The sequence below is a fragment of the Anticarsia gemmatalis genome, chromosome 29 (assembly GCF_050436995.1).
Source record: "Anticarsia gemmatalis isolate Benzon Research Colony breed Stoneville strain chromosome 29, ilAntGemm2 primary, whole genome shotgun sequence".
NCBI lineage: Eukaryota > Metazoa > Arthropoda > Insecta > Lepidoptera > Erebidae > Anticarsia > Anticarsia gemmatalis.
This window is the reverse complement of record NC_134773.1, coordinates 2,277,366-2,303,744: the sequence shown is the minus strand read 5'-3', so window position 1 is coordinate 2,303,744 and position 26,379 is coordinate 2,277,366. Positions and strand designations below refer to the sequence as shown.

Here is a 26,379-nt window from a genome sequence, read left to right as displayed (position 1 = left end):
AAGCTGTAGTTATCATAAATAAACCATTCGCATTGGCTGTATGCGTTAGTAGTTTCAGTGCCTATAGTTGTGTAGTCAAATTAAAAAAAGTTGTAGTGCTTGACGTCATGCGAGGAGCTATGAGTATTTAGCGATAGTGGTTTCATTATTTTGTGGTGTTTCAGTGGACTTAATATTGATGTTTCTTGTGAAATAGCAAAAATGGAGACCGAAAGGATGATAGAAGATACTATACCGCCCCAGGTAAAGTAGAAAACTTTAAATGGAACAACCCGTAATGTCATGATGGTTCGGCCGCCATATTTACTTTTACCAATAATCGCTTGGATTATTTTGTGTTTTTGTGACCAATCTGATTACAAAATACGTTTGGGCAGAGATTCACACATCCCTAGCCACATTTTCTTTACTCGTTTATTCAAAATTCTACACTATTTGGTTGGACATTCTTGGAATGGTTCATGAAAAAAAATTTGTCGTCCTGCAATGCGGATAAAAAGATATTCTATTTGGTCGTTCCTCATTGCAGAACTTTAGATTTATTCTTATACGATGTCTATACCGTACTTTATAATACAGCGAAGACATCGTTTATTTACACACAGTGGCCAAAATATTTCTTACAAAATGTTGGTCACGTTAAACAGGAAATAGTGCAATAAAAAATTCAATTTCTTCAGGAAATTACTTTTTTATGAACGTAAAAGGCTTTTCAATATCCTATTATGATTGACCTACTTCGTAACCCACGGAAAAAGTTTAAACAAAAAAGCTTCTTCAAAACTTGTCTGTGCCACTTTCCATACGAATTTCGCAATCGGTAACATTTAGTTGAAGAAAGACCTTAGTGTATATCAGTGATATAATGCATTATCCTGTTTGTAATTAATTATTCGTGACTAGAACTCGATGTAGGTAATTACGAAACAACAGGTTGTTAGGCAGAAACTAGATTACCTTTACTTACATAAAAAAAAGTTTAGTCTATGATGATGAGTGTTTATTATGAAGAATTTTCGGCGGCATTATTTATGTGCAAGCTAATACTAGGTTATGAATAATTCATATTTTTTTATTTTACTGCATATTTATTAGAACTAAGAAGTAGTTGTACACTGTTTTGTTGTGGTTTTCCTTAGATACAAATGAGGATAATCTTCATTAAATTTATTATGTGTTACAATCAATGGATGCTCCAAACAGTAATCTAATACTCTAATTGTTCATCCTTTTAACACTCAAAAGTGGAAAAACAGATAAAGCACTTGATACACTTGAAACAAATACTATTTCCTATTAGTAATACATAACTAAATGTAAATTGTTTATGATTTATCAGTAGCTAACACTTAACACTGGCATTTTTTTTTTCTTAGAAAGAGACACCTATACTAAAACATAGCTATACTGAGAAGATAAAAATTAAAAGAAAATATATATTGATGTATGTATGCTCAGTAGGAACCTATGTTTTAAAGCAGGAAAGGAATATGATGTTAGGTAGATGACTTTCTGTAGCTCTGCACCCACTTGTTGCTGTTTATTGCATGTTGTTCATCTCATCCATACACACATTGATATAACTTGATGGGCCTGCAACCTGTTACTCTACCCTTCTGTAATAATAAAGTTGACTATTAAAGTTTCAACTTGTAGACAATTTTAAAGCTGTGGTCCTTGCACTGAGCTTGGAGCTTGTGTCAAAGGCTAAAAGTTCTAAAGGTTTTACTCTTGAATATTGCTTTACAATAAGATGTATAGAATAAGCTCCAAAAACCATGCAAAGTTAAATTAAATTTAACCCAATACTGTCTGAGTGTTCACCACAGAAACAGAATGCATGTTCTCTATGCCGAATCTTTGTCTAACAAAGTAAGAGGGAATTAAACCCTGTTTCTGGCAGACAGACTAACTTCTGCATGCATATTGTGTATGTACATCAGTTCATATATTGTGTTTATCAAATTAATAATAATAATATGCATCTTCGACACATATCAATCACCAATATTAATTAAAAAGAGTTTTTAACTGAAATACACAATAACCTACCTGGATGTGGACTGATGCTATTTTAAAAAGAGAAAATGGAACTGAATCTTTTGAAGAAAGAGTTGAAACTCTTTACTTGAATGTAGAACTAATAGGTTTTGTGAATTGGAACTTGGTTTAGTAGTTTCTAGATCCCTAACAAAAACTAAAGTTAACATTTTCCATATGTGATCTGTTTTAACTAAAATAGGTTTAGCAGTTCCTGAGATGAATTCTAAACAAAAACTAAAGTTAGTATCTTACACATATGATTTGTTTTTTACTTCATACATATTGATGTGAGAGTACAGTTACACAAATTGGTTGAGTCATGTTATTGTTTAATTTTACATACAAACTCTCTTTTGTATGTATCTTTGTTGTTTAATAAAGGATTTTTTTGAGAGAAAACTGTTTGTCCTTGTTTTTTTAATTATAATTATATGAAGAATTGTAGCCAAAATATATTAAATTTGTTGTTACTTCACAAGTAACAACGAGGTTAATATATTTTGGCATATATTTAAGAAAAATCCTTCTAAATGTAGCTGTTCTGTAGTTTCTCGACTGTTTTCTATACCTTAAGGGTAAAACATACGTATTGACTCTGTGGCACAGTCGCTAGTGTATCCGAGTACTAGCCGTGAGGTTTCTGGTTCAGCCAAAGTACTATAGGCCTTTTCTTAAAATATAATTTAATATTTCTCAATATTTATTGGGCCGAAGTTTGCCCTGACTAAGATTTTTAATAGCGATACGTGATGTATATACATAAAATTATGATATGGCTTTTTCCAAAACATAGGGAAATTTAACCATATTAAAATGACACCCTTTTTGAGAGAACAACAAACCTTATTACCTTAGACTCTGTTGTCTGCCTGCCACTTGGCTGTATCTTATGACCCATGATAGCTAGACAGTTGTTTCATTCACATACCATGTATTTCTTTTGACACTATAACAACAAATAACATAATAAAATTATTTTTTTAAGTTGACCTCCCATACATTAATGTTTGCCCTTTTTTCATAAATACAAATTGGATGATTTTTTTATTTATCATATTGTTTTGAAAGAACTAATAAAAATAAACATAATGTTCTGTTTTCTTACTTATCTACAAAGTAAATGTGCCTGGATAGAGTTGCAATAACAAGATGCAATTGACACTATCTATCTACTACTGACTAGTTTAAAAACAATGTCACTATCTATAACTATGTTTGTACAATGCTATCTATGAAACTGCACTACCAATTTTGATAGTTTCCTTGATGATTAAGAGGTCTTCCTAGTATTATAAATGGGAAAGTTAGTATGAAAGTTTGCTACTCATTCCTAAAACTACTTAATAGTTTTGTGATGTGATTTGGTTTATAGAAAGTCGTGCTAAGTGTACACAACTAAACCACAAACTGATTTTGATGAAATCAAGCATAGCAATAGTTCCAGGACTATAAAAAATTACAAAACTTTAAAATAAGTGTATAACAGCTTATAAAGAGGAATTCACAGTATTCTTCATATGTTTACTGTAAAATCTAACAGATAGACTATCTAACAGTTATCCATAAGCTTTGAATCTCGCCTATTGGCGACTTTAAAATATACAAACATATAAAACATGAAACTATTAGTTTACAGTTACATGACGTGCATATAACATGAATTATTCATAATTTAGAGTCATGTAAATATCGGCATTTACTATGATAGACATCTTTAATACTGTCAAGGATGTTGTTGATGAAAATAAGTGTAGGTACATTAATAATAAGTTTTTTATTTGTAAGGTGTTTACTAAAAACTTTTATTTTATTAAATATCTTGACTTTGTGCAAAGATTTTCTACAGTCAAAAGTTTACTTACTAGGCAACTTTTGTCAAAAGATTTTCTGGAATCAAAATCCTACTAATATTATAAATGCGAAAGTTTCTGAGTATGTATGTATGTATGGATGTTTGTTACTATTTCACGCAAATACTACTGAACTTATTACGATAATATTTGGTATGTAGGAAGCTGAAAACCCAAAATGACACATAGGCTACTTTATATCCCGGAGTTCTCGCGGACGAAGTCGCGGTCTGCTTCTAGTACTAAATAAGTTACGCCAGCCGCATCTTCCGTCGAATGTATTCCTATGAAACCATCTTAATGCTAAAATTTATCACAATCCGTTCAATCGTTTTTACGAAAAAGCGTAACATACATATCTCCATTCTTACAAACTTCACTCTCTATGAATCTCCAAGTAATCCTTTCCTACATACAGTCTGTTGCCATGGTAACACGTGTTATAACTGTTGCAGGTGACGTCGATCACTTGCGTGGACAGCGGGGTGCGGCCCATGCCGAGCAGCGCCGCGTACGCAGCCGAGAGAGACGCCTGCCTCAACTACTTCTCACGATGGAACGAAACGGACCAGGTACACTACTATTATAATGTTCTTTTAGACGATATGCAGCAGTGATAGCCGAATGGTTGCAATGCAGGGGGCTCACAACCTTTTCTTAGTCCGGGACCACTTTTATATTCTACTAAGCAACCATGTCAAAACCATATCCGCGCACTTTTTCCAATCGTTTACGGGTTATATTCTTCGTTATATATTTATTATTATATTATAACCCAATTTATTTCTGTCACAGGTGGAATTTGTGGAGCAACTCCTGGCACGCATGTGCCATTATCAACATGGACACATCAACGCGTACCTCAAACCTATGCTGCAAAGAGACTTCATCAGCATGCTGCCCAGTAAGTAACACATACTTTACGGTCACCCATCTAGTTCTAGACCATGGTTATGTTGCTTTACTATGCCAGGACTATTCGTTATGCATTTTTCTACGGACTACCATTGTGACGGGAGATCGTGGGTTCGATTTCCACGCGGTGTTTTTGTGCGATTCACAAAAAATTTATTTGGGTCTGGTTCTGCTTTGTTTGTATGTTTGTAAAAGTTCCTGCGACACAAGAGCAATACTTAGTGCGGGAGTTGTCACAAAAAAAAGAGATATTTCTATACAGACGTATGGTTTTCAAACAAATTTTTACTAAACTATGACGTAAAAATCCATACCTATGATTATTACATGTTCCTATTTCCAAATACTGAACTTACGTATTTGTCCACAGAAAAAGGTCTAGACCACGTGGCCGAGAACATACTGTCGTATTTAGACGCGAGTTCGTTGTGCGCGGCCGAGCTGGTCTGCCGCGAGTGGCTGAGGGTCATCTCCGAGGGTATGCTGTGGAAGAAGCTGATCGAGAGGAAAGTGCGCACTGATTCACTGTGGCGAGGCTTGGCGGAGAGACGCGGATGGTATGTACCACTTATATACTGACTAGCTAACCCGAGCAATTTCGCTTGCGTCACATAAGAGGTCATAATATTCCCCGTTTTTGTAACATTTTTCACTGGTACTCTGCTCCAATTGGTCGTGGCGTGATGATATATAGTCTATAGCCTTCCTCGATAACTGGACTATCTAACACTGAAATTTTAACTGCACGTTTGGCGCAGTGGTTTAAGCGGTCACCTCGCCGTAACAACCGTAGCGCCGCGTGTGGTGGGTTCGAATCCCACCCGGGACAAATCTTTGTGTGATGAGCACGAGTATTTGTTCTGAGCCTGGATGTCAACTTATCTATATAAGTATATATTTAAAAGTATATAAGTATGTTTATCAGTTATTTGGTTACCATAGTACAAGCTCTGCTTAGTTTGGAATCAAATGACCGTGTGTGAGTTGTCCAACAATATTTATTTATTTATTTATTTATTTATTTATTTATTTAAATAATTTTTCAAATCGGACTAGTAGTTCCTGAGATAAACGCGTTTAAACAAACAAACTTTACAATTTTATAATATTAGTAAGATAAGTATAATTTTATAGTACTAGAGGCCGCCCGCGACTTCGTCAGCATAGTTTGTAATTTAAGATAGAATTTTCATACAAACTTTCATCCCCTATGTCTTAAATCACACACCATGCAGACAAAGTCGCGGGCAAGAACCTTGTACTTAACAATCAAAATATTTGTTTCAGGATCCAATACTTATTTAAACCGAAGCCCGGGTGTCAGCACCCGTCACACTCGTTCTACAGACAATTGTACCCCAAGATAATAAAGGATATACAGTCTATAGAAGATAATTGGAGAATGGGCAAACACAACTTGCAGGTAAACACTCTTTTATGTCAATCAGTTTCACTGCCTACCCCTTTAGGAAAAAGTGTACAAAATCACCTTATGTCAATCAGATTCTATGACCTCTTCCTAACCTCATGGGAGGAAGCGTGATTTTATGTATTTATTTATATAGGAAGTGGTACGTAAGCCGACTTAATGCATTCTCTGCCTGCCCCCCTTTTGGAAAAAGTGTACAATACCCCCGTCCTTATGTAAATCAGATTCTCTGATCTCTGCCTAACCTTATAGGAAAAAGCGTGATTTTATTCATTTATTTATACAAGTGGTAATATAAATAATATATACAATATACAAGTGGTATCCGTGTTTCGGAAGGCACGTTAAATTGCGGGTCCCGGCTGTCATTTTCGAAGATCTTTGACAGTCGTTAACAGTAGTCAGAAGCTTGAAAGTCTGACAACCAGTCTTACCGAAGGGTACCGTGTTAATACCCAAGTAACTGGGTTGTGGAGGTCAGATAGGCAGTCGCTCCATGTAAAACACTGGTATCCAGCTGCATCCGGTGAGACTGTAAGCCGACTCCGACATAGTTTGGAACAAAGGCTAAGCTAATATAGCTAATATATATTTATACAAGTGGTACATAGGTGGACTTAATGCATTCTCTGCCTACCTCTGTGGGAAAAAGTGGGCAATATGCTTATGTCAATCAGTTTCTATGACCTCTTCCTAAACTTATTGGAGAAATACTGATTTTATGTGGTACAAAGACGGGCTTACCCCCGGTTCTGAGGTACATTTAGCGGCAGTTTATCTATTCAATATCGTTTAAGCTCATATAAACATGACAGTTTGAATAGATAAACTACCGCTAAATGTGCCTCAGAAACCGGGGTTAAAGCATTTATGCATGTATGTATCAGGGTTGTTGCGATATTGGCATCCGCATCCGCAAAAGCGGAACATCCGCATCATTTATAAATTCGCATTCACATTTGCGGATGATTAGATTAAAAACTCCGTGGGTTAATTGTACGGGTTATTTTGTACTATTCTTGGACGAAGTCGGACACGTCCTCTAGTTTTATATATTTCTATAAAAAAAATAATTATTAATTACTATGCTTTTCCAATATTTTATTTTTTATTTATTTATTAAACTATGTATTTTTTACAGAGGATAAACTGCAGATCGGAGAACTCAAAAGGCGTGTACTGTTTACAATACGACGACAACAAGATAGTATCAGGTTTAAGAGATAACACCATCAAAATATGGGATAGGAAAACATTGCAATGTGTCAGAGTGAGTACCTTCGTTTTATAACTTTTAATTTGCAGGTTTATTATACAATGTGCCGCTGCAATGGCTTATTTCCTTCAACGTATGGGTAGGGCTAGAGGTCCTTAGTCATGTGAAGTACAACATTTTTTATTATTGTTATGAAATACCGACTTATTAACAATTAACTTTATTAAAAAAACTAGCTGACCCGCGCAACTTCGCTTGCGTCCGATAAGAGAGAATGGGTGAACTTTTTCCCCGTTTTTGTAACATTTTTTACTGGTACTCTGCTCCTTTTGGTCGTAGCGTGATGATATACATATAGCCTATGTCCTTTCTCGGGTATCAAAATATCTCCATACCAAATTTCATGCAAATTGGTTCAGTAGTTTAGGCGTGATTGAGTAGCAGACAGACAGACAGACAGAGTTACTTTCGCATTTATAATATTAGTATGGATTTCTACAGCCTGTACATAATCAACTCGAGTAAAGTTCGTTCTCCGGGCTCAGCAGTCATATGATATTCAAATCAATGAAACTAAAATGAAAAAGAATGCTACTACAGTAAAGCCTCTCTTTCCTAGCGGTCTGCTATTGGACGGGCGGCTCACGCGACGTTGCCGCACCGTTTGATGTACTTTGATTGTTTGTATAGGGTGTTACAGTTTTGATTACATTTTCTTATTATTTAGTATGTGTGACATTTAAGTTTTTTCAATTATCCAACAATGTTATTTTATTGTTTGTTACATGAATCTTATCCCCTAACTCTATCCATACGTTGAAGGAAATAAGCTATTTCAGCGGCACGTTGCAAAATATAGTATTTATCGACTGCCTCCGTGGCGCAGTGGTTTAGGTCGCCACGCCGCTACCATTGCGTCGGGAGGTCGTGGGTCGTGTGTTCGATTCCCACACGAAACAATTATTTGTGCGATCCACAAATAATTGTTTCGGGTCTGATCGTACTTTGTATCCGTTATTTCTATGTTTGTAAAAGTCCCCGCGACACAAGAGCCATACATAGTGCAGGAGATGTCTTTAAATAAAGGAATTGGCTATAAAAAAGAAAAAACACAAGGTTTTACAAATAAATTTAACCCATTAATGTCTCACTTCTGGCCAATGGTTCGCTCAGAATGACCTTGAGTCCATCACTCTGGCCAATTGCAGGTTGGGGACTTTACATACCTACAAGAACTGTTCTAAAGAACTCTCGGCATGCAAGGTTACATCACGATGTTTTCCTCCACCATTTATGGAAAGTCATTAGTGGGTTCGTACAACCCAAAGCAACACACCAATAGCCAGGTCTTGAACTCCTGGCTGAGCGAGCAGCCTCGCAAGGCAATATCTAGGTCTCTTTCAGATCAAAATGAGCGGGACCGAGATATTGTCGAGGCTGCTCACTCAGTCAGGACCCGGTTAATGAATCTACCACTTGCGAGGGAGGTACCGTCTTATAACACTACTAGCTGACCCGCGCAACTTCGCTTGCGTCACATAAGAGAGAATGAGTCAAAATTTTCCTCGTTTTTGTAACATTTTTTACTGGTACTCTGCTCCTAATAGTCGTAGCGTGATGATATGTACCCTATAACCTTCTTCGATAAATGGGCTATCTAACATTGAAATAATTTTTCGAATCGGACCTGTAGTTCCTGAGATTAACGCGTTCAAACAAACAAACTCTTCATAATAAATAATAAATTTAACCCATTACTGTCCCACTGCTGGGCAAGGGTCTCCTCCCGTAATGAGGTAGGGTTTAGGCCTTGAGTCCACAACGCTGGCCAAGTGCGGGTTGGGGACTTTGCATGCCCTCAATAAATGTATTAAACAAATTTTAGGCATGCAAGGTTTCCTCACGATGTTTTCCTTCACCGTTGGAGCATGTGATAATTATTTCTAATACACACATAACTTCGAAAAGTCATTGGTGTGAAACTCTTCAGCTTTATAATATTAGTATAAATTAGTAACAGTATACTGTCGTCCGCAGGAGCTGCAAGGCCACACGGGCTCGGTGCTGTGCCTGCAGTACGACGAGCGCGCCATCATCTCGGGCTCGTCGGACAGCACGGTGCGCGTGTGGGACGTCAACACCGGCGCCATGCTCAACACGCTCATACACCACTGCGAGGCCGTGCTGCACCTGCGCTTCTGTAACGGCATGATGGTCACTTGTAGTAAGGTGAGATTATAATATCATATAAGGTCGCTTCCTATGCTGATATCGGTTAGAAACTTTTGCGTTGTACGTTAGCGTCGATATGTACCGTACGCGCCGGACGCGCGACGTCAGCGTAGGTAACAATCATGCCTTAGTTTTTGTGTCTATAGTTAGATGGTTATTTGTCACTTGTAGTAAGATGAGAATAGCAATAAGTTATGATATTAACCATCAGTTCCTTCTACGTTGACATCGGTCGCATATTATATAAAAACACTCGTCGCTATGTACCGTACGCGCCTAACGTCAGTGAAGGAAGAAATCAAGACTGAAGTTGTGCTGCAAATTGTATAGTACACAGCTTGCGTGAGTACCGATTCATTTTCAAAAATTTGACTATTTCAATTTCAATTTGACAGTCGTTGAAAATAGTCAGGTCTGCCACCATTCTTACCGAAAGGTATCGTGTTATAACTCTGGTAACTGAACTGGGTTGTGGAGGTCAGATAGGCAGTCGCTCCATGTAAAACACTGGTATTCAGCTGCATCCGGTGAGACTGGAAGCCGACTCCAACATAGTTGAAAGAAAGGCTAGGCTGATATATAATATATAATTTGTTACCCACAATCCACAGGGTTTATCTTTAAATTTCCACCATGTTTTTAGTCTCGAACATTGTGAACTTTAATTAAATGTATGTCTGTTGCAGGATCGTTCAATAGCAGTATGGGACATGACGTCGACGACAGAGATCATGTTGAGGAGAGTGCTCGTGGGGCACCGCGCCGCCGTCAACGTGGTGGACTTCGACGAGAAATACATCGTCAGTGCTAGCGGCGACCGTACTATTAAGGTGAGATTACTTTCGTATTATTTGTACGGCCAAATATTAGGTCGGGGAATAAGTCTTTTCGCATTATAGTATGTATAAACTTGTAATAAAATCTTTTCAAATCACTGAATGAAACCTAATGAACCGTGTACTCATTTGCGATTCTTGAAGCCAAAGAGATTTTATTACAAGTTCATACATACTACAATGCGAAAAAACTTTTTCCCTGACCTAATATGTTTATAATCATCACACCTGTTTCTCTCCTGTGATAGGATAGGAGTGATAATATCAAAATTTATTCATTTAGGTTAGGTCAAATATTGACACTTATGATAGTAGTTACAATTACTGAATCTACCACTAGCTCGGGAGGTAGAGCCTTATGAGAAGGGGGTGATAATAAATGTATGTAAACATCTATAAATATTAAAAATATTAAATATTATTGGACAACTCACACACGGTCATTTGATTCCAAACTAAGCAGAGCTTGTACTATGGTAACCAAATAACTGATAAACATACTTATATACTTCTAAATATATACTTATGTAGATAAATCGACAACCAGGCTCAGAACAAATACTCGTGCTCATCACACAAAGATTTGTCACGGGTAGGATTCGAACCCACCACACGCGGCGCTGCGGTTGTTGCGGCGAGGTGACCGCTTAAACCACTGCGCCAAACGTGCAGTTAAATATGTAAAAATAAATCTGAAATAACGATTGATACTTATTCAGAGTAGTGAATTCGAAGCTAAGTCTCGTATTCTGTTTGTTGTTGAAACGGGACAGCCGCGGGTAAAAACATTATACCCGCCTTAGCCGTAGTTTAAGCGGTCATCTTGCCGCAATAACCGTAGCGCCGCGTCTGGTGGGTTCGAATCCCACCCGGGACAAATCTTTTTGTGATTAGCACGAGTATTTGTACTGAGCCTGGTTGTTAATCTTTATATATATAATTCTTCTGTAAGTGTGTATGTCACTGAACTTCTCTTAAACGACTGAACCGATTTTGATGAAATTTTTTGTGTGTGTTCAAGGGGGTCTGAGAATGGTTTAGATTCACAAAAAAAAACAAAAATTCTCGCGTCACAGTTTTCGTTGCCATACTCCTCCGAAACGGCTTGACCGATTCGCATTAAATCTTGTGAGCATATTGAGTAGGTCTGAGAATCGGCCAACATCTATTTTTCATACCCCTAAGTGACAATATATATTTTTTAATTTAAATGGCAAAACAACGTTTGCCGGGTCAGCTAGTGTATCTATATAAGTATGTTTATCAATTATTTGGTTACCATAGTACAAGCTATGCTTAGTTTGTAATCAAATGAGCTTATGTGAGTTGTCCCACGATATTTATTTTTCTGTATATGTATGTATTATTATTGTTGCCCAGGTATGGAACACATCATCGTGCGAGTTCGTGCGGACACTGAACGGTCACAAGCGCGGCATCGCGTGCCTGCAGTACCGCGAGCGGCTCGTGGTGTCGGGCTCCTCCGACAACACCATACGGTTGTGGGACATCGAGTGTGGACAGTGCATACGAGTGCTTGAGGGACACGAGGAGCTTGTGCGTTGTATACGGTATGTATAATACACTATGTATATTGTATATAAACACTTGTTTGTGTACGTGTTTTCAAAATATTAGGTCGGGGAAAAAGTCTTTTCGCGTTATAGTATGTATGAACTGGTAATAAAATCTTTTCTCTACACAAAAAAGCTCGATATTTGGGTACCTCACGAGCTCACTGAAAGAAACCTAATGAACCGTGTACTCATTTGTGATTCTTGAAGCCAAAGAGATTTTATTACCAATTCATACATACTATGATGCGAAAAGACTTTTTCTCTGACCTAATATATAATGTATGCCGATTGGTATAAGTTGACACCTCTCACGTCAACGGTTCGAACCCGAGGTAAGACACCAATTACTTTTCCAGGTTTTGTGTGTATCTATACTAATATAAAATTTTAGAGTTTGTTTGTTTGAACGTGCTAATCTCAGGAAGGTGCAAATAATAAAACATCTTTTACTGTTGGATAGCCAATTTATTGAGGAAAACTATAGGCTATATAACATCACGCTACGACCAATAGGAGCAAAGCACCAGTAAAAAATTTTGTAAAAACGGAGAAAATTATAACATACTAGCTGACCCGCGCAACTTCGCTTGCGTCACATAAGTGAGAATGGGTCATAATTTTCCCCATTTTTGTAACATTTTTCAGTGGTGCTCTGCTCCTATTGGTCGTAGCGTAATGATAGCCTATAGCCTTCCTCGATAAATGGACTATCTAACACTGAAAGAATTTTTCAAATCGGTTCAGTAGTTCCTGAGATTAGCGCGTTCAAACAAACTCTTCAGCTTTATAATATTTGTATAGATTCTCTCTTTTGTGACGCAAGCGAAGCACTGCTGAACACATTCCTCCCCCGATAAAGGGGTAAATCGTTGTCCACCACGCTAGTCAAGTTGGAAATTTCTTATCCCTTTAAAATCTGTGATGTATATGAAACATGTATAAAGTTCGAATTTTAAACAAAAAAACATAGTAAATACGAAGACGAATATGTGTCACTTCGAACGCAATCCAAACAGGAATGAACTTGTTCACAAAATAGGTGCCTATATCTTAATGATTGTTTCAGTTTCGACAACAAGCGGATAGTTAGCGGGGCGTACGACGGTAAGATCAAAGTGTGGGACCTGCCGGCCGCGCTCGACGTGCGGACACCGCACCAGGACCTCTGTCTCAGAACACTCGTGGTAAGCACCTTTTAATTATAATCCATACTGATATTATTAATGCGAAAGTAGCTCTGTCTGTCTGTCTGTTACTCAATCACGCCTGAACTACTGAACCAATTTGCATGAAATTTGGTATGGACATATTTGGATACCCGAGAAAGGACTACTTTTACCCCGGGAAAATGACGCATTCCCATGGAAAAATTCAGGTGGCGGACGAAGTTGCGGGTAAAAGCTAGTAATAAATATAATTTACTAGCTGACCCGCGAAAATTCGCTTGCGTCACATAAGAGAGAATGGTCATAATTTTCCCCGATTTCGTAACATTTTTTACTGGTTCTCTGCTCCTACTGGTCGTAGCGTGATGATATATAGCCTATAGCCTTTCTCGATAAATAGGCTATCTAACACTGAAATATTTTTTCAAATCGGACCAGTATTTTCTGAGATTAGCGCGTTCAAGCAAACAATCAAACAAACAAACTCTTCAGCTTTATAGTATTAGTATAGATTTAACAAACTTCGGTGGAGGGGCCCCTGGCCTGGCCCCCGTCACTCTACCTACAGCGATAAGTGCCTATAAATTCGCGTGGCGTCGGCGCCACTCCGGGAGTCGAGTGTCGACGCTCACGCGTAGGGCTCGTGCGTGCGTTTATTAGAAGTTTTATGAGTAATATTATTATAAAAACGATTGAAATAGAATGGCAGGTTTAAAGCATTGCTCATTTGATGGATGTTTGTCGAAAAAGAAGGACGAGGGTTTGTAATTTTTTTCATTACCTACAGATGAGGAAAGGGAAGTTCAAATTCATTAAAAACTATTAAACTTTACAGTACCTACCTACCTACCACAAAATAATAGTACTAACTATAATTAGTTACTTTGTTGATACTAACAATATGGACTCATGTCTGAATTATTAAGGAATTTGATACTTTATAATTACGAGAGCAACTTGCAAATGTGACTTTTCGTTTATGGAGATATTTCAACGATTTTGGTATCAAATGAAAGGTCTAAGACTAAAACTATTTTATCCGTTTGAATGATATAAATCGGTTCTCAGGTTTAGGACATATGAAGAATATAAAATAGTAAAAATGTAAACAAACCAAAACAGGTAGCAACGATGCGGCGCGGCGGCGAGCCGACAACCCTAGCGTCATAGGTAACGCGTTACTCTACGCCAGACAGTGACAGCTTTACGCGCTTAAAGAGAGCGGGAATACTTAGGTGAATATGTCGTTAGGTACGGAGCGCTTATACGAGCTGAATTAGACTTTGTTGCTTAGTAGCAAGAGTCGTTATTTCTATAAATTGTTACGGGGAGTGCTTGTTCTGTACGTTAGTACTTATTGTTCTGTGCCCTGGCTTAGTTAACAACAGCCGCGCGGATCGATTTCTGAGGTTAAGCCACTTTTGCCGATGTTGTTCTGTAGATTGGTGACCATTATAATCATATCCAATTCCTCCGTGTTTCGGAAGGTAGGCACGTTAAATTGTGAAGCCCAGCTGCAATTTTCAAAAATCTTTGACAGCCGTTAACAGTAGCCAGAAGTTTGAAAGTCCGACAACCAGTCGTACCGAGAGTAAGACTGGTTGTCAAACTATCTGTCAGACTGTCTAGACAGGGTATCGTGTTATAAACCGGGTAACAGGGTTGTGGAAGTCCGATAGGCAGTCGCTTCATGTAAAATACTGGTATTCAGCTGTATCCGGTGAGACTGGAAGCCGACTCCAACATAGTTCGAAGAAAGGCTAGGCATTTGGCTTTGAGAATATTTGATTTTTATTGTTTTAATATGTGTGTGTAAGCGGGTAATGAGTGGTGAATTCCCCCAGGAGCACACGGGCCGCGTGTTCCGGCTGCAGTTCGACGAGTTCCAGATCGTGTCCTCCTCCCACGACGACACCATCCTCGTGTGGGACTTCCTCAACTACGGCGGCGCCTCCCCCGCGCCCGCGCCCCTCGCGCGCCCCCACGACCTGGAGCGGGACCGCGACCGGGAGCACGAGCTCTATGATTAGGTAACTAGCTTACTGCACCCCGCGCCCGCGCCCCTCGCGCGCCCCCCTCCCACATTGTACGAAACATCGACGCATTTTAAACCACTTGACTATCACTGTTTTAAACCTAATTTCAGAAGTATATTTAACCGTGGTTTAAACTATTAAATTACAACTATTCAATAGCGTTTAAACTCATATAAACATGACAATTTAAATAGATAAACTTCCGTGCAATGTGCCTCAGAAACCGGGCATAAATCTCCCAATAAATAACATAACTTTCCCTTACAGGTAGTTAGCTAAGGACAACACAAGACTTGTTATCACTAAGGGCCGCGCGAGCGCACGGTGACGTCACACGGCGACATGACGTCACAGTCTCCGTTACCATGACGACGTAATGACCATGCACTTGTTACTACGGCGACAACATCAACCTCTATGAGAGTGGACGGCCGACAGAACTTACGTGTTAGTAAGTTGTTTAAGAATAAGACTAGAAAATGAATTGTGGATTAAATACATATGCTGTAGCGATATTCTCTACTTACTACGACATTTTGACCTGTAAAATCGCGTATAAGAAACAGATGAGCGTATCATAAGTATACATTAAAAAAACCCCCAATTTTATATTTAACTAGCTGACCCGCGCAACTTCGCTTGCGTCACATGAGAGAGCATGGATTAAATTTTTACCCGTTTCCGTAACATTTTTCGTTGCTACTCCGCTCCTAATGGTCGTAGGGTGATGTTATATAGCTTATAGCCTTCCTCGATAAATGAACTATCTAATACCGAAAGATTTTTTTAAATCGGACCATTAGTTCCTGAGATTAGCGCGTTCAAACAAACAAACTCTTCAGCTTTATAATATTAGTATAGATGTTTTTTTCATACTTTTTATATATTGGCTAGTTAGGTTAGGCCATTCTTATATTCTTACCACCAACTTTCTCATCATATGAAGCTATTTGGGACCTCATCCGAGTAAATTTCCTCTCCTCCCCTCACTTTCACCCCCTACAACTTTTTAACGGCTCAACCGATTTTCATCAAACGTGTCGAAGAACACTCGCACATAAGTAACCTTTGATACAAAAAAAACTAAATTGAAATCACTGCACACGTAAAACGTCGATCCCGGTTGTTATCACTTAAGATAACATTCGTTAAGCCACGTCAAAGGCCTTCGGGCTTGAACAACTTAGACACTAGGTTGACCACTAACCATACGATAAGAAGAAGAAGACCAACTATATACTATCACTGTAAATGAGTAAGTAAAGTTTGAAGTGACGAATTTTCGAAGTATTTTCGCTCTCCTGTAAAATATAGTATATAAAGAGTCTGTATCAGCTACTCTTTATGAAATGTCAAAAACACATTTTTAGTATAGAAATACGACGTAGTGACTATACACGTATTTTCGTTGGTATCAAATGAGTGTCTATTAAAATATTTCAGTCTGTTATAATGTCCTCCTAGCCGATATACGGCTACGGCGGTCAGTTTCATTGAAACTGGCCATCTGTGCAGGACTTTGTTTATAGTGTCCAAGAGTGTGCACAATACACAGGTACACTCTCTATTCCATAACTCTCATAGTATGGTGGGACGGATAACCGACACGACCAGTGAGAGGTCAGGCGCAGGACCGACGGCTGTACGTGCTCTCCGAGGCACGGAGGTCTTTGACCTCAACTTCCCAACTCCGGGCAATCTCTAAGAAATTCTTAACAGAAAATCTCAGAAAAGACTTTTTGGCCCGACCCAGGATTCGAACCCGAGACCTCTTGCACGGCAGACGCATATACTACCGACCGCGCCACAGAGGCACAGAGGCAGTCTGTTATAATTACAATTTGAACATTATTTACGAAAAAAGCTACATAGTCTGAGCATTTTTAGTCCTTTTACGAGTACGAGTTGAATATTTTTTCTTTAACCCAGTCAACTACCCAATTATTAAAATGTAGATACGTTCATCTGTTTCTTATACTGCGAAATGTACTGCCAAAATAGTTCATACGGAGTCCGGTAGAGGCGCTAAACAGATTTGCGAGTAAAATTTCTCGATAGTTAGCCGGTTGTCGGTAGTCGATAGTAGTAGAGAATCGAGCTACTGGTAGTTAGCTTGTTCGGAACGACGTAAGTACATAGAATGGTATGTCGGTTACGACTTTGTTCTCTTGAGTATATCTTACACACTTATCGTTGCTTTAAAACAAGTGGGCCACTAATTTTAGAATTCTTATTTTAATTTAAAAAAAAAGCATCTTTTTGGGTTTATAAAAGACTTATGCCCGGTTTCTGAGTACATTTAGCGGTAGTTTATCTATTCAATAGCGTTTTTTTTATATGAGTTTAAACGCTATTGAATGGATAAACTACCGCTAAATGTACCTCAGAAACCGAGGGTTAATGACTTTTTTTGTTTATCGTGCGAAATTGTTGAAAGTCTTTTTTAAAATATTAAATTTTTATTTGTGGCCGTTTGGTTTAAAGCGACGACGTGTAAGCCTCAGTAATTTTGTGAAGGAATTTGTCTTTTAAGAAAAAGGTTTTAAGTCCCACAGTTGAGATATTTTTCTTTCAATAAATGCAAGTTATCTTGGATAAAACATGTTTCACGGTTTACATAAGTATTGGGTAGTATATTCGGTAGATAAAGACAGTAAACGTTAGAAAACGTCTGTTTAAATTCCACCAGATTCGCTAACCGGTACTTATTTATATAAAATCGATAGTATTTAATAGAAAAAGGCGTATAATTAAAGGAATTTGATAGTACTTACGTCGTTTTTGAAATAAACTCGCGTAATATGCTAGTTGATGCTTTTTTTACTAATATTTGCTACTAAGTAGCATTAAGCATATGTATTTAAATAATTTCAATGCTAAAATCTGATGAATACGACAATACGTAAATATTATGCCTGCCGGCTGCATCCGGAGAGACTGGAAGCGGACTCCAACATAGTGAAATAAAGTCTAGACTGATAAGTTTGTATGTATAGATAATACTTGCAGACCCGCGCAACTTCGCTTGCGTCCAATAGGAGAGAATGGGTGAATTTTCCCCCGTTTTTGTGACATTAATTACTGGTACTCTGCTCCTATTGGTCGTAGCGTGATGATATATAGCCTATAGCCGTCCTCAATAAATGAGCTATCTAACACTGTAAGAATTTCACAAAACGGACCAGTAGTTCCTGAGATTAGCGCGTTCAAACAAACAAACAAACTCTTCAGCTTAATAATATTAGTATAGATATGTTGCAAAATAACTTGAACACAAGTAGGTGTAAGCAAATTGAACGTAGACACAGTGCAGAGGACTCTCGGTTGACTGTTCTAACAATCGGGTGATCGAAGCGCAATAGTCCTCGACGACGCGTCCAATACTTTACAAGCGAAACTAAAAGTTCGATGTAGTGAAATAGTTTTGTGACAACTATAATTTTTGTACTAAGACAATCAAACTTTATTCGTAATATGTTGGAGACGGCTTCCAGTCTCACCGGATGTGAATACCAGTATTTATACATGGAGCGACTGTCTATCTGACCTCCACAACACAGTTACCTGGGTTATAACACGAAACCCAGTAAGACTGATTGTCAGACTTTCAAGCTTCTGACTACTGTTAACGACTGTCAAATTGCGTATTGTTGTATAAATCAGATTTTGGTGTTGATGATACAACGACCGAAACGTTCGATTCTACAAGTGTTGGTATACTCTAAGTTAGTTATTAGTTATTTTTGAGACCAACCTGTTGGCCAACCGGACCAACTTGTTGTCCAACTGAACCAAATTGTTGTGTAACTTGACAAATTACATGTCTGATCGGACGAACATGTTCTAAAGCATCACTAACTTGCTGTCCAATCGAGTCAACATGTTGTCCAACTTTCTGGCATGTTGTCCAACTTGTTGTCCAACTGAGGCACCATGTTTTCCAACCGAGACAGCATGTTCTCCAACCGGGCACGAATTTTCTCTCAAATTGAGAGAATATGAGAAACAAGACCAGTTTTCATTTGAAAACTTATTATGGACTTAAACTTTATTTTACAGAATGCGATTTTTATATGTCATTTTGAGGATTATAGTTTGTGTTCCTCCCCGAGGTACAATCTATATCATTACCAAAATTTCATCCATATCGGTTCAGCCGTTCAGGCTTAAAAAAACGTCACATCTAGACTAGCTACTGCTACATTCACTTGCATTCCTGCTTAGGTAGACGATCGGTGTAGTAATTTTCCTTTAAATATAATCTATCGATCTACTAAAGGATTATGTAAAACAGTTCAACCTTCATTAATTGGCAACAATCGAGACCGACAGGAAAGTTATATTTAAGAATGAAATATAAAAATCGTAAAAATATAATTTATTATGATTGCGACTTTCGACGCTGCCTCTATACAAAAGTAAAACGACTAAAGTACTGGATATTAAACTTTAACCGTCACTTTATCTGACGGGTATCTATCTACTGGGTCCAAAAAACATTCTGAAGACCGAAAAATTCACAACTTGAGGAAAATATGTTCGATAAATTTAACTAATTTCACAACAAGAAGTTAATTTTGAAAATTAATTTTGGGAGCACCCGAAGTGCTATAAAATTTAGTACTAAAAGATCAAAAATCCGTAATTCCAAAATTCGTTCTCAATAAAAGCAAAGCAGTAATATCTTCTAAATATTTTATATGAAATAAAACTTCGTCAAATTGTAAACCGAAATACCTATATCGAAATTTTATTTAATTGTGCTTTGAAAATAGTACCCAAAATACTGTTATCCTCTTATTCATAAAAATATATGAAGTTATGAAAGCCTTATAAAAGGTTTTGTTTCTTTCACTCCGTAGCGAAATGAAAGAGAGAAAACATATTGTAGTAGTTTTTTAACTAAAATAGGTTTATAGTGTGTTTATGAATAAGGGGGTTAGCCTTTACATAAAATAAATCTTAAATACGTTTTGATTTCGGCCAGTCGGCCAATTCGAAAGGTGTCAAATAAGTCATTGATTACGGCCCACAGTTTGTCGTGTGGCATAATAAAGATCTCTTTAGTAATATCACGCTTATATTTCAAAGAGGGGAGTTAGAAGTGTTTGTCACATTTAATTCGATGTCTGATTTTTTATTTTCTTTAATTATGTTAAACTCCCCAACTCGCACTTGGCCAGCGTGGTGGACTCACGGCCTGACCCCACCCCCTCTTTTGGCAGGAGACCCTTGCCCAGCAGTGGGACAGTAATGGGTTAAAAAAAATGTATCTTCAGTCCGAATCCATGGTATAAAACTTCATTCAGGAATAAAATTGTACTATACCCGAACAATGTCGGTTCAGTCCCCTAGTATTATTCAAACTATCATGTATGTATACAGGGTGTGGCGTAAATAATGGATAATCCTTTACCCGACTGATATAAAAATTAAAATTTATCTCTGGCATAAGTATCATAGTTCTTGAAATTTCGCCAGCGAAGCCAGTACGAGCGTAAATCGCTTTCTTAAAAAACACACAAAATGGCCGAAATTTCAAAAACTATGATAGTTATGCCAGAGATACATTTGAATTTTTTGATTAGGCGGGTGGTCGCCCATCCGCTGTTAAAGGATTATTTACACCACACCCTGTATAAAGAAGGTAATTTTATAACTGTGGTACACACTTCTGCCTCCCCTCTTAACAATAAACGCGTAATGAATTTCGTCACACAATAACAAATACGACAAATATGTAAATATTATACAAATGTACTGAAATAATATAATAATAAACAAAATTATGAAGTGCTAGGCTTTACGTACCGTCGAGAAAAAATGTATAGCTGAATGCTTAGCGCGAAACTCGAGAACGGATGTAACATTTTGGATATATTTTTGACGAAAAATTGTTTGTATTCAAAGTTGGGAGAAAAAAATGCAACCCAGTCATCAACATTTTTCAACAAAAGAAAATGATTTAAAACCTCTCTCAGTAAAATATTTTCTTTCTTAAAATGGATTTAAAACTAACGTTTTCTATGATTTACCCAACACTGTAAAATGATGAAACGATTTCGCGCTATTTACTTTTATATCTCTGAATTTAGCAACAAGCAGCTTCTACGCAACGACTTGTGGCTATACTCAGACATACAAACTTAAATGGCGCGTATTGAGACATGAAAATGGATGGAATATGAAAAAAGTAACTAAAATAATCGCGATATAATTTTAAACGAAAATGTGTTATTTTAAAACCTTTTATATTGAACTTACAGTCGAATATTGAAACCTCACTCAGTTTTAAGTAACGCTCAAATGTATCTGTCGTTTAAGTACACGTTTTAAGTATAGATAGTGCGATTTGAGTGTCACTTAGATTTGAGTGAGGTTTTAGTATTTGTCTCAAATATCGATTGTCCTATCCGCCTGACCGATCTTAGAGCATTACTTAAATTATTATACAAACTAATAAGGTATTTCCAAAATATTTCCTCAAAAAACTATAATTTTATTACTACAAGGCACGGCCTAAGCCGTCCACGGCTTGAAAAACAGAGACTTATCCCCGGTTTCTGAATTACATTTAGCGGTAGTTTATCTATCCAATAGCGTTTAAACTCATATAAAAAAAACGTTATTGATTAGATAAACTACCGCTAAATGTCCCTCCGAAACCGGAGGTAAATAATGTCCTCTAAGTCAATTTTTGGCTATTTACCAGTGTCATTGAACTGTGCAGGACTTTATTTATAATCTCGCGTGTGTACAATACACAGGTACACTCTCTATTCCTTCACTCTCATAGTCCGGTGGGACGGATAACCGACACGACCAGTGAGAGATCAGGCGCAGGTCCGACGGCTTTTATAAATAAATTTAATATACCTAATATCTTAATAATAAACGTGGTGTAATGTCCCACTGCTGGGCAAAGGTCTCCCATATTGAGGGAGGGGTCAAGCCTTGAGTCCACCACGCTGGCCAAGTGCGGGTTGGGGAGTTAGCATTCATTCAAGCACTGTTAAAAATATAGATAGCTTTTTTGAGAAGATATTTTGAAAATACGTTTATTTCTCGGCCCTAACGATTGTAATTACTTATATAGAATAAATACTAATAGTAGGTCACAAAATGCATGTTAAAACCTTAACAAAAATGCTACGTAATTGAATGAATGAATGAAAAACTCTTTATTGTACATGAAGGAAACACGAACAAACTTAAAATAAAGGTACAATAATTGGCGGCCTTATCGCACAGTGGCAACCTCTTCCAGGCAACCATTAGCAGTAATTGACAGCAATTCTTAGTGCGGGAGTTGTCTTTTGAAAAACAAACAGTATCAGTTAACTTATCAACAGTATAAGCTTCACAGTGTATAAATAAGTGTCGGATTATCTATCTGCTGGTTAAATTGACGGCAATTGTGTGATAATATCGTTCATAAATTATTTTCAATGTGTATTTTGTGACAATCCTATTTGATTTTCTCATTTTCTTTGGTAAAGTAAAAGCTAGAGATGTCTAAAGGTTTTTTTTTTTAAACAATGTTACGTGTGTGCGATAAATTCTGCGATTTTCGTTGAATAAAATAATTATTTTGTATAAAGTATAGAAAATTAGGTAATTTGTAAATTCGCCGCGGGTATGATGCGTTTTTTGTTCATTCTTTATTTTTTAATCTAATAACCTTATTTTGGGATAACCTTATTACGGGTTACAACCCTAAAATAGGGTTGTCAGATTAGAAAACTGTAAATAATTGTAATTATTAATGGTACGCTGTTATTTGTAAGAGTGAAAAGCCTCTATTAGTTGTTTACGAAGGAAAAATACAAAAAAATATATAAATAGTTTTTAAGAAAATACGTCCAATTTTATTTCGCTTTTGTTTTATATTTTACAAGCCGTTTTCAATAACCTTTCTTTAGTTAAAGATAAGCCTTACTAAAGTTAACTTCAACAACATTTTTTCATATCGGTAGTAGCTTATCGTTTACTATCGATAAGTTATTGAGAACGGAAGTTAGTTTATCCAAAAAAAAAAAACCTTATAAATATAGCAAATTTGTATAAAAATGTATAAATATTTCGCGGCATTTCATTAATTTGGCTTATAAGTACTTATGTAAACCTACTTGTAAAACTGCCAAGCGCAAAAAACGCATTCCACCCGCAAATTTGTAAAGATACGAGATAAAAATGCCTTGCCCGAAGTATGTAGACGAATAGAAATAAATATATCAAAATCCATTGAAATGTTACAGTTTTCAGGACTTACATGCGTTTTTCAGAGCACGCAGTTTTGTAGAAGAAGCATAATTTGAAGTTTGTAGGGTGAGCATCGCTGTCCCTCGGTTGCAATTTCGGAAAAAGGGGTGAAATTTGAAGTTGGCGACCCCACAAATGTTAAGCTTAGCTTTTATGACCCCCTATCAGTTTCTGGGGTCGCCACCCATATCCCTAGCCCCAAACCACTGTTTCTAAAATGGCGGCCGGGGGACAATATTGACGACCCCACAAACTTAAACAAAAGCTTCTAATGACATACTTAACTTATAGGTACATAAAATAGAGAAATATTGTGTTTTCTGAAAAATGCAAGCTAACGTCTGAATAATGTAACTTTTTAATGGAGTATAAATATAATAACAATGTTCCGATAACCATGATATATTATCTTTTGAACGCCACAAATTATTGTTAAAATAGTTATAAATCGATGCTTTCTGATAAAACCACTTTGATATATGCAGTTACGGCTAATAATTCATGTTATTTTATTATTATTATTATGTACGTCTGTTTCATATCTCGGGACTACAGAGTCCCGGACAGTTGGAATGCGTCCGTAGGGCCGAAACCAACACTTAAAGGCCCTTTACGACTGCTTTAATCTTTCAATAATGTATGGTGAAACAATCCGGTGATTATCCTTGTTTACACTATAAAATGCACCCAAGGACAATCACCGGACTGTGTGGAACTATGGCAAAACTAATGGGAAATAACTATTTGGGCTATTGGGAAGGGGTGTTATTATTATTGTTAGCGTATATCGTCCGACTACTGGGTAAAGATCTTCCCCATGGCTGTCTATTGTAAACGATTTCCGGCGCTCTGTATCAATTTTGGGCTGTAAAAACAAACAAGTCTCTCCATTTTTACGACCACCAATACTCAGTATTTTTGCCGCGGATCCGCTGGTTTGCGTTGGGCTTTTGCCCGCGACATCGTCCACGTGATTTGTGACTTAGGACAGAATTTTCATACAAACTTTCATCCCCTATTTTATCCCCTTGGGGGTAGAATTGATCAAAATCCTTTCTTAGCGGATGCCTACGTCATAACATCTACCTGCATGCCAAATTTCAGCTCGATCCGTGCAGTGGTTTGGGCTGTGCGTTGATAGATCACTATCCCCCGGTTTCTGAGGAACATTTAGCGGTAGTTTATCTATTTAATAGCGTTTAAACTTATATAAAAAAAACGCTATTGAACTACCGCCAAATGTACCTACTCAGAAACTGCACATAAGTCGGTCCTCCGGACCTTTGAGTTATATATTCAGATTTGCATAATGTACGGGACAAAAGTACTTTAGTATAACTTACTCAACATAAGTATATATATTAGCTTAGCCTTTCTTCCAAGCTATGTTGGAGTCCGCTTCCAGTCTCACCGGATGCAGCTGAATACCAGTGTTTTACATGGAGCGACTGCCTATCTGACCTCCGCAACCCAGTTACCTGAGATAACACGATACTCTTCGGTAAGACTGGTTGTCAGACTTTCAAGCTTCTGACTACTGTTAACGACTGTCAAAGATCTTCGAAAATGACAGCCGGGACCCACAATTTAACGTGCCTTCCGAAACACGGAGGAACTCAATATGTATAAGATGGTCACCCATCCACAAATCAACCTCGGTAAGGATGGCTTAACCTCAGAGATCGATCCGCGCGGCTGTTGTTAACTAAGCCACGAGCTCCTTTACTTTCCTTTAGTATCTTACTCATCATAAGTCATAGCTGCATATATTATAGTGTTAAAAGTATCGTGATATAAGCAATAATGGCCGTGCCTCGTTAAGTTTATAGCTAACGCATAGAGTACAGTGTTATATACCGGTAGATAGGTAATTGTAGCATAGGGACCGATTTTACTGATGTTAGAAATGCACCGTATAGGGTGGCTGTCAACGTGACACTACTGCAAATTTACTTGAATTTTCAGGTACATTTAGTGGTAGTTTATCTATTCAATAGTTTACGAGTTAAAACGCTATTGTATAGATAAACTACCGATAAATGTACCTGAGAAACGGGAGTAACAAAGCTAGAAAATATTTCTTTTTGTAAGAATATTCGTGTGGTTAATTAAAAAAATTACAGCCTTTTCCATTTAGGGAGATGATAGATTGTGAGTAGTTGAAAAAACGTCTTATTTTGAAATAAAAATAGTTATCGAATTATTGGATTTTTTGTTTTATCTTAATTTATAGTCCTAAGTTATTTTACGCTAACAAAAATGACATTAACAAACTTATCCCTTACTATAGTTAGGTTATTGAAAAGTAACCACGTTTGCAGTCACCCATGCAAGGAGTACATTGTGATGATAGAACACCAAGGGCGTTCAAAAGATTAAAAACAAAATATAATAGAATTAAATAACAATTAGACAAATTACCGTAATTAATAAGAATCGAATGTATGAGAGCTGACCGTTGCCTCGGACCATAGACACCTCAATTAAAAAAGTTAATACAACCATAAACAATTAAAGAAATATAAGAAAGGTGATAATCTACCATTAACTGAATATTTAAATTAACGTGAACGCGCAATTTCGAGGTAAACCGTAAAATGCATGTTCGCGTTAATTCCCGTATAGTATTGTGCATTAAACATACATCGCGGAAGTTTAAGTTAATAAAATAACTTTATGACCAAGGGGGAGCTGTCACGTATCTCAGTTGACAACTATTTGAAAACCACTACGCTGTACATTGTTTTCTCTCTTAGATTATAGTGATTAACACGTTACATCAAAGCAGCTGCAGCAATGTACTAAAGTGACCATCAA

General features: G+C 37.3%; 1 protein-coding gene across 2 annotated transcripts; it reads left to right on the top strand.

Moving 5' to 3' along the window:
• The first annotated feature begins 103 nt into the window (after nucleotides 1-103).
• On the top strand, nucleotides 104-26,040 carry slmb (beta-transducin repeat containing E3 ubiquitin protein ligase slmb). 2 transcript variants are annotated; one of them, XM_076132869.1, is made up of 12 exons: nucleotides 104-243; nucleotides 4,349-4,465; nucleotides 4,689-4,797; nucleotides 5,179-5,365; nucleotides 6,096-6,231; nucleotides 7,379-7,507; nucleotides 9,491-9,682; nucleotides 10,372-10,515; nucleotides 11,902-12,092; nucleotides 13,165-13,282; nucleotides 15,112-15,294; nucleotides 15,568-26,040. In XM_076132869.1, exons 1-11 carry the CDS (start codon nucleotides 202-204, stop codon nucleotides 15,292-15,294), a joined length of 1,548 nt encoding a protein of 515 aa, XP_075988984.1. In that variant the 5' UTR covers nucleotides 104-201; the 3' UTR covers nucleotides 15,568-26,040. The 2 variants fall into 2 exon arrangements, with proteins under 2 accessions (XP_075988984.1, XP_075988983.1); XM_076132868.1 differs by having other exon boundaries at nucleotides 15,109-15,294.
• Nucleotides 26,041-26,379: the final 339 nt, after the last annotated feature.

Bases quoted from the DNA above. Each gene is read 5' to 3' on its own strand.
- slmb (XM_076132868.1), top strand. From the start codon at position 202: ATGGAGACCGAAAGGATGATAGAAGATACTATACCGCCCCAG. The intron at 12,093-13,164 runs GTATGTATAATA...TGATTGTTTCAG, and splicing joins GAGCTTGTGCGTTGTATACG to TTTCGACAACAAGCGGATAG. The intron at 13,283-15,108 runs GTAAGCACCTTT...GAATTCCCCCAG, and splicing joins TCTGTCTCAGAACACTCGTG to GAGCACACGGGCCGCGTGTT.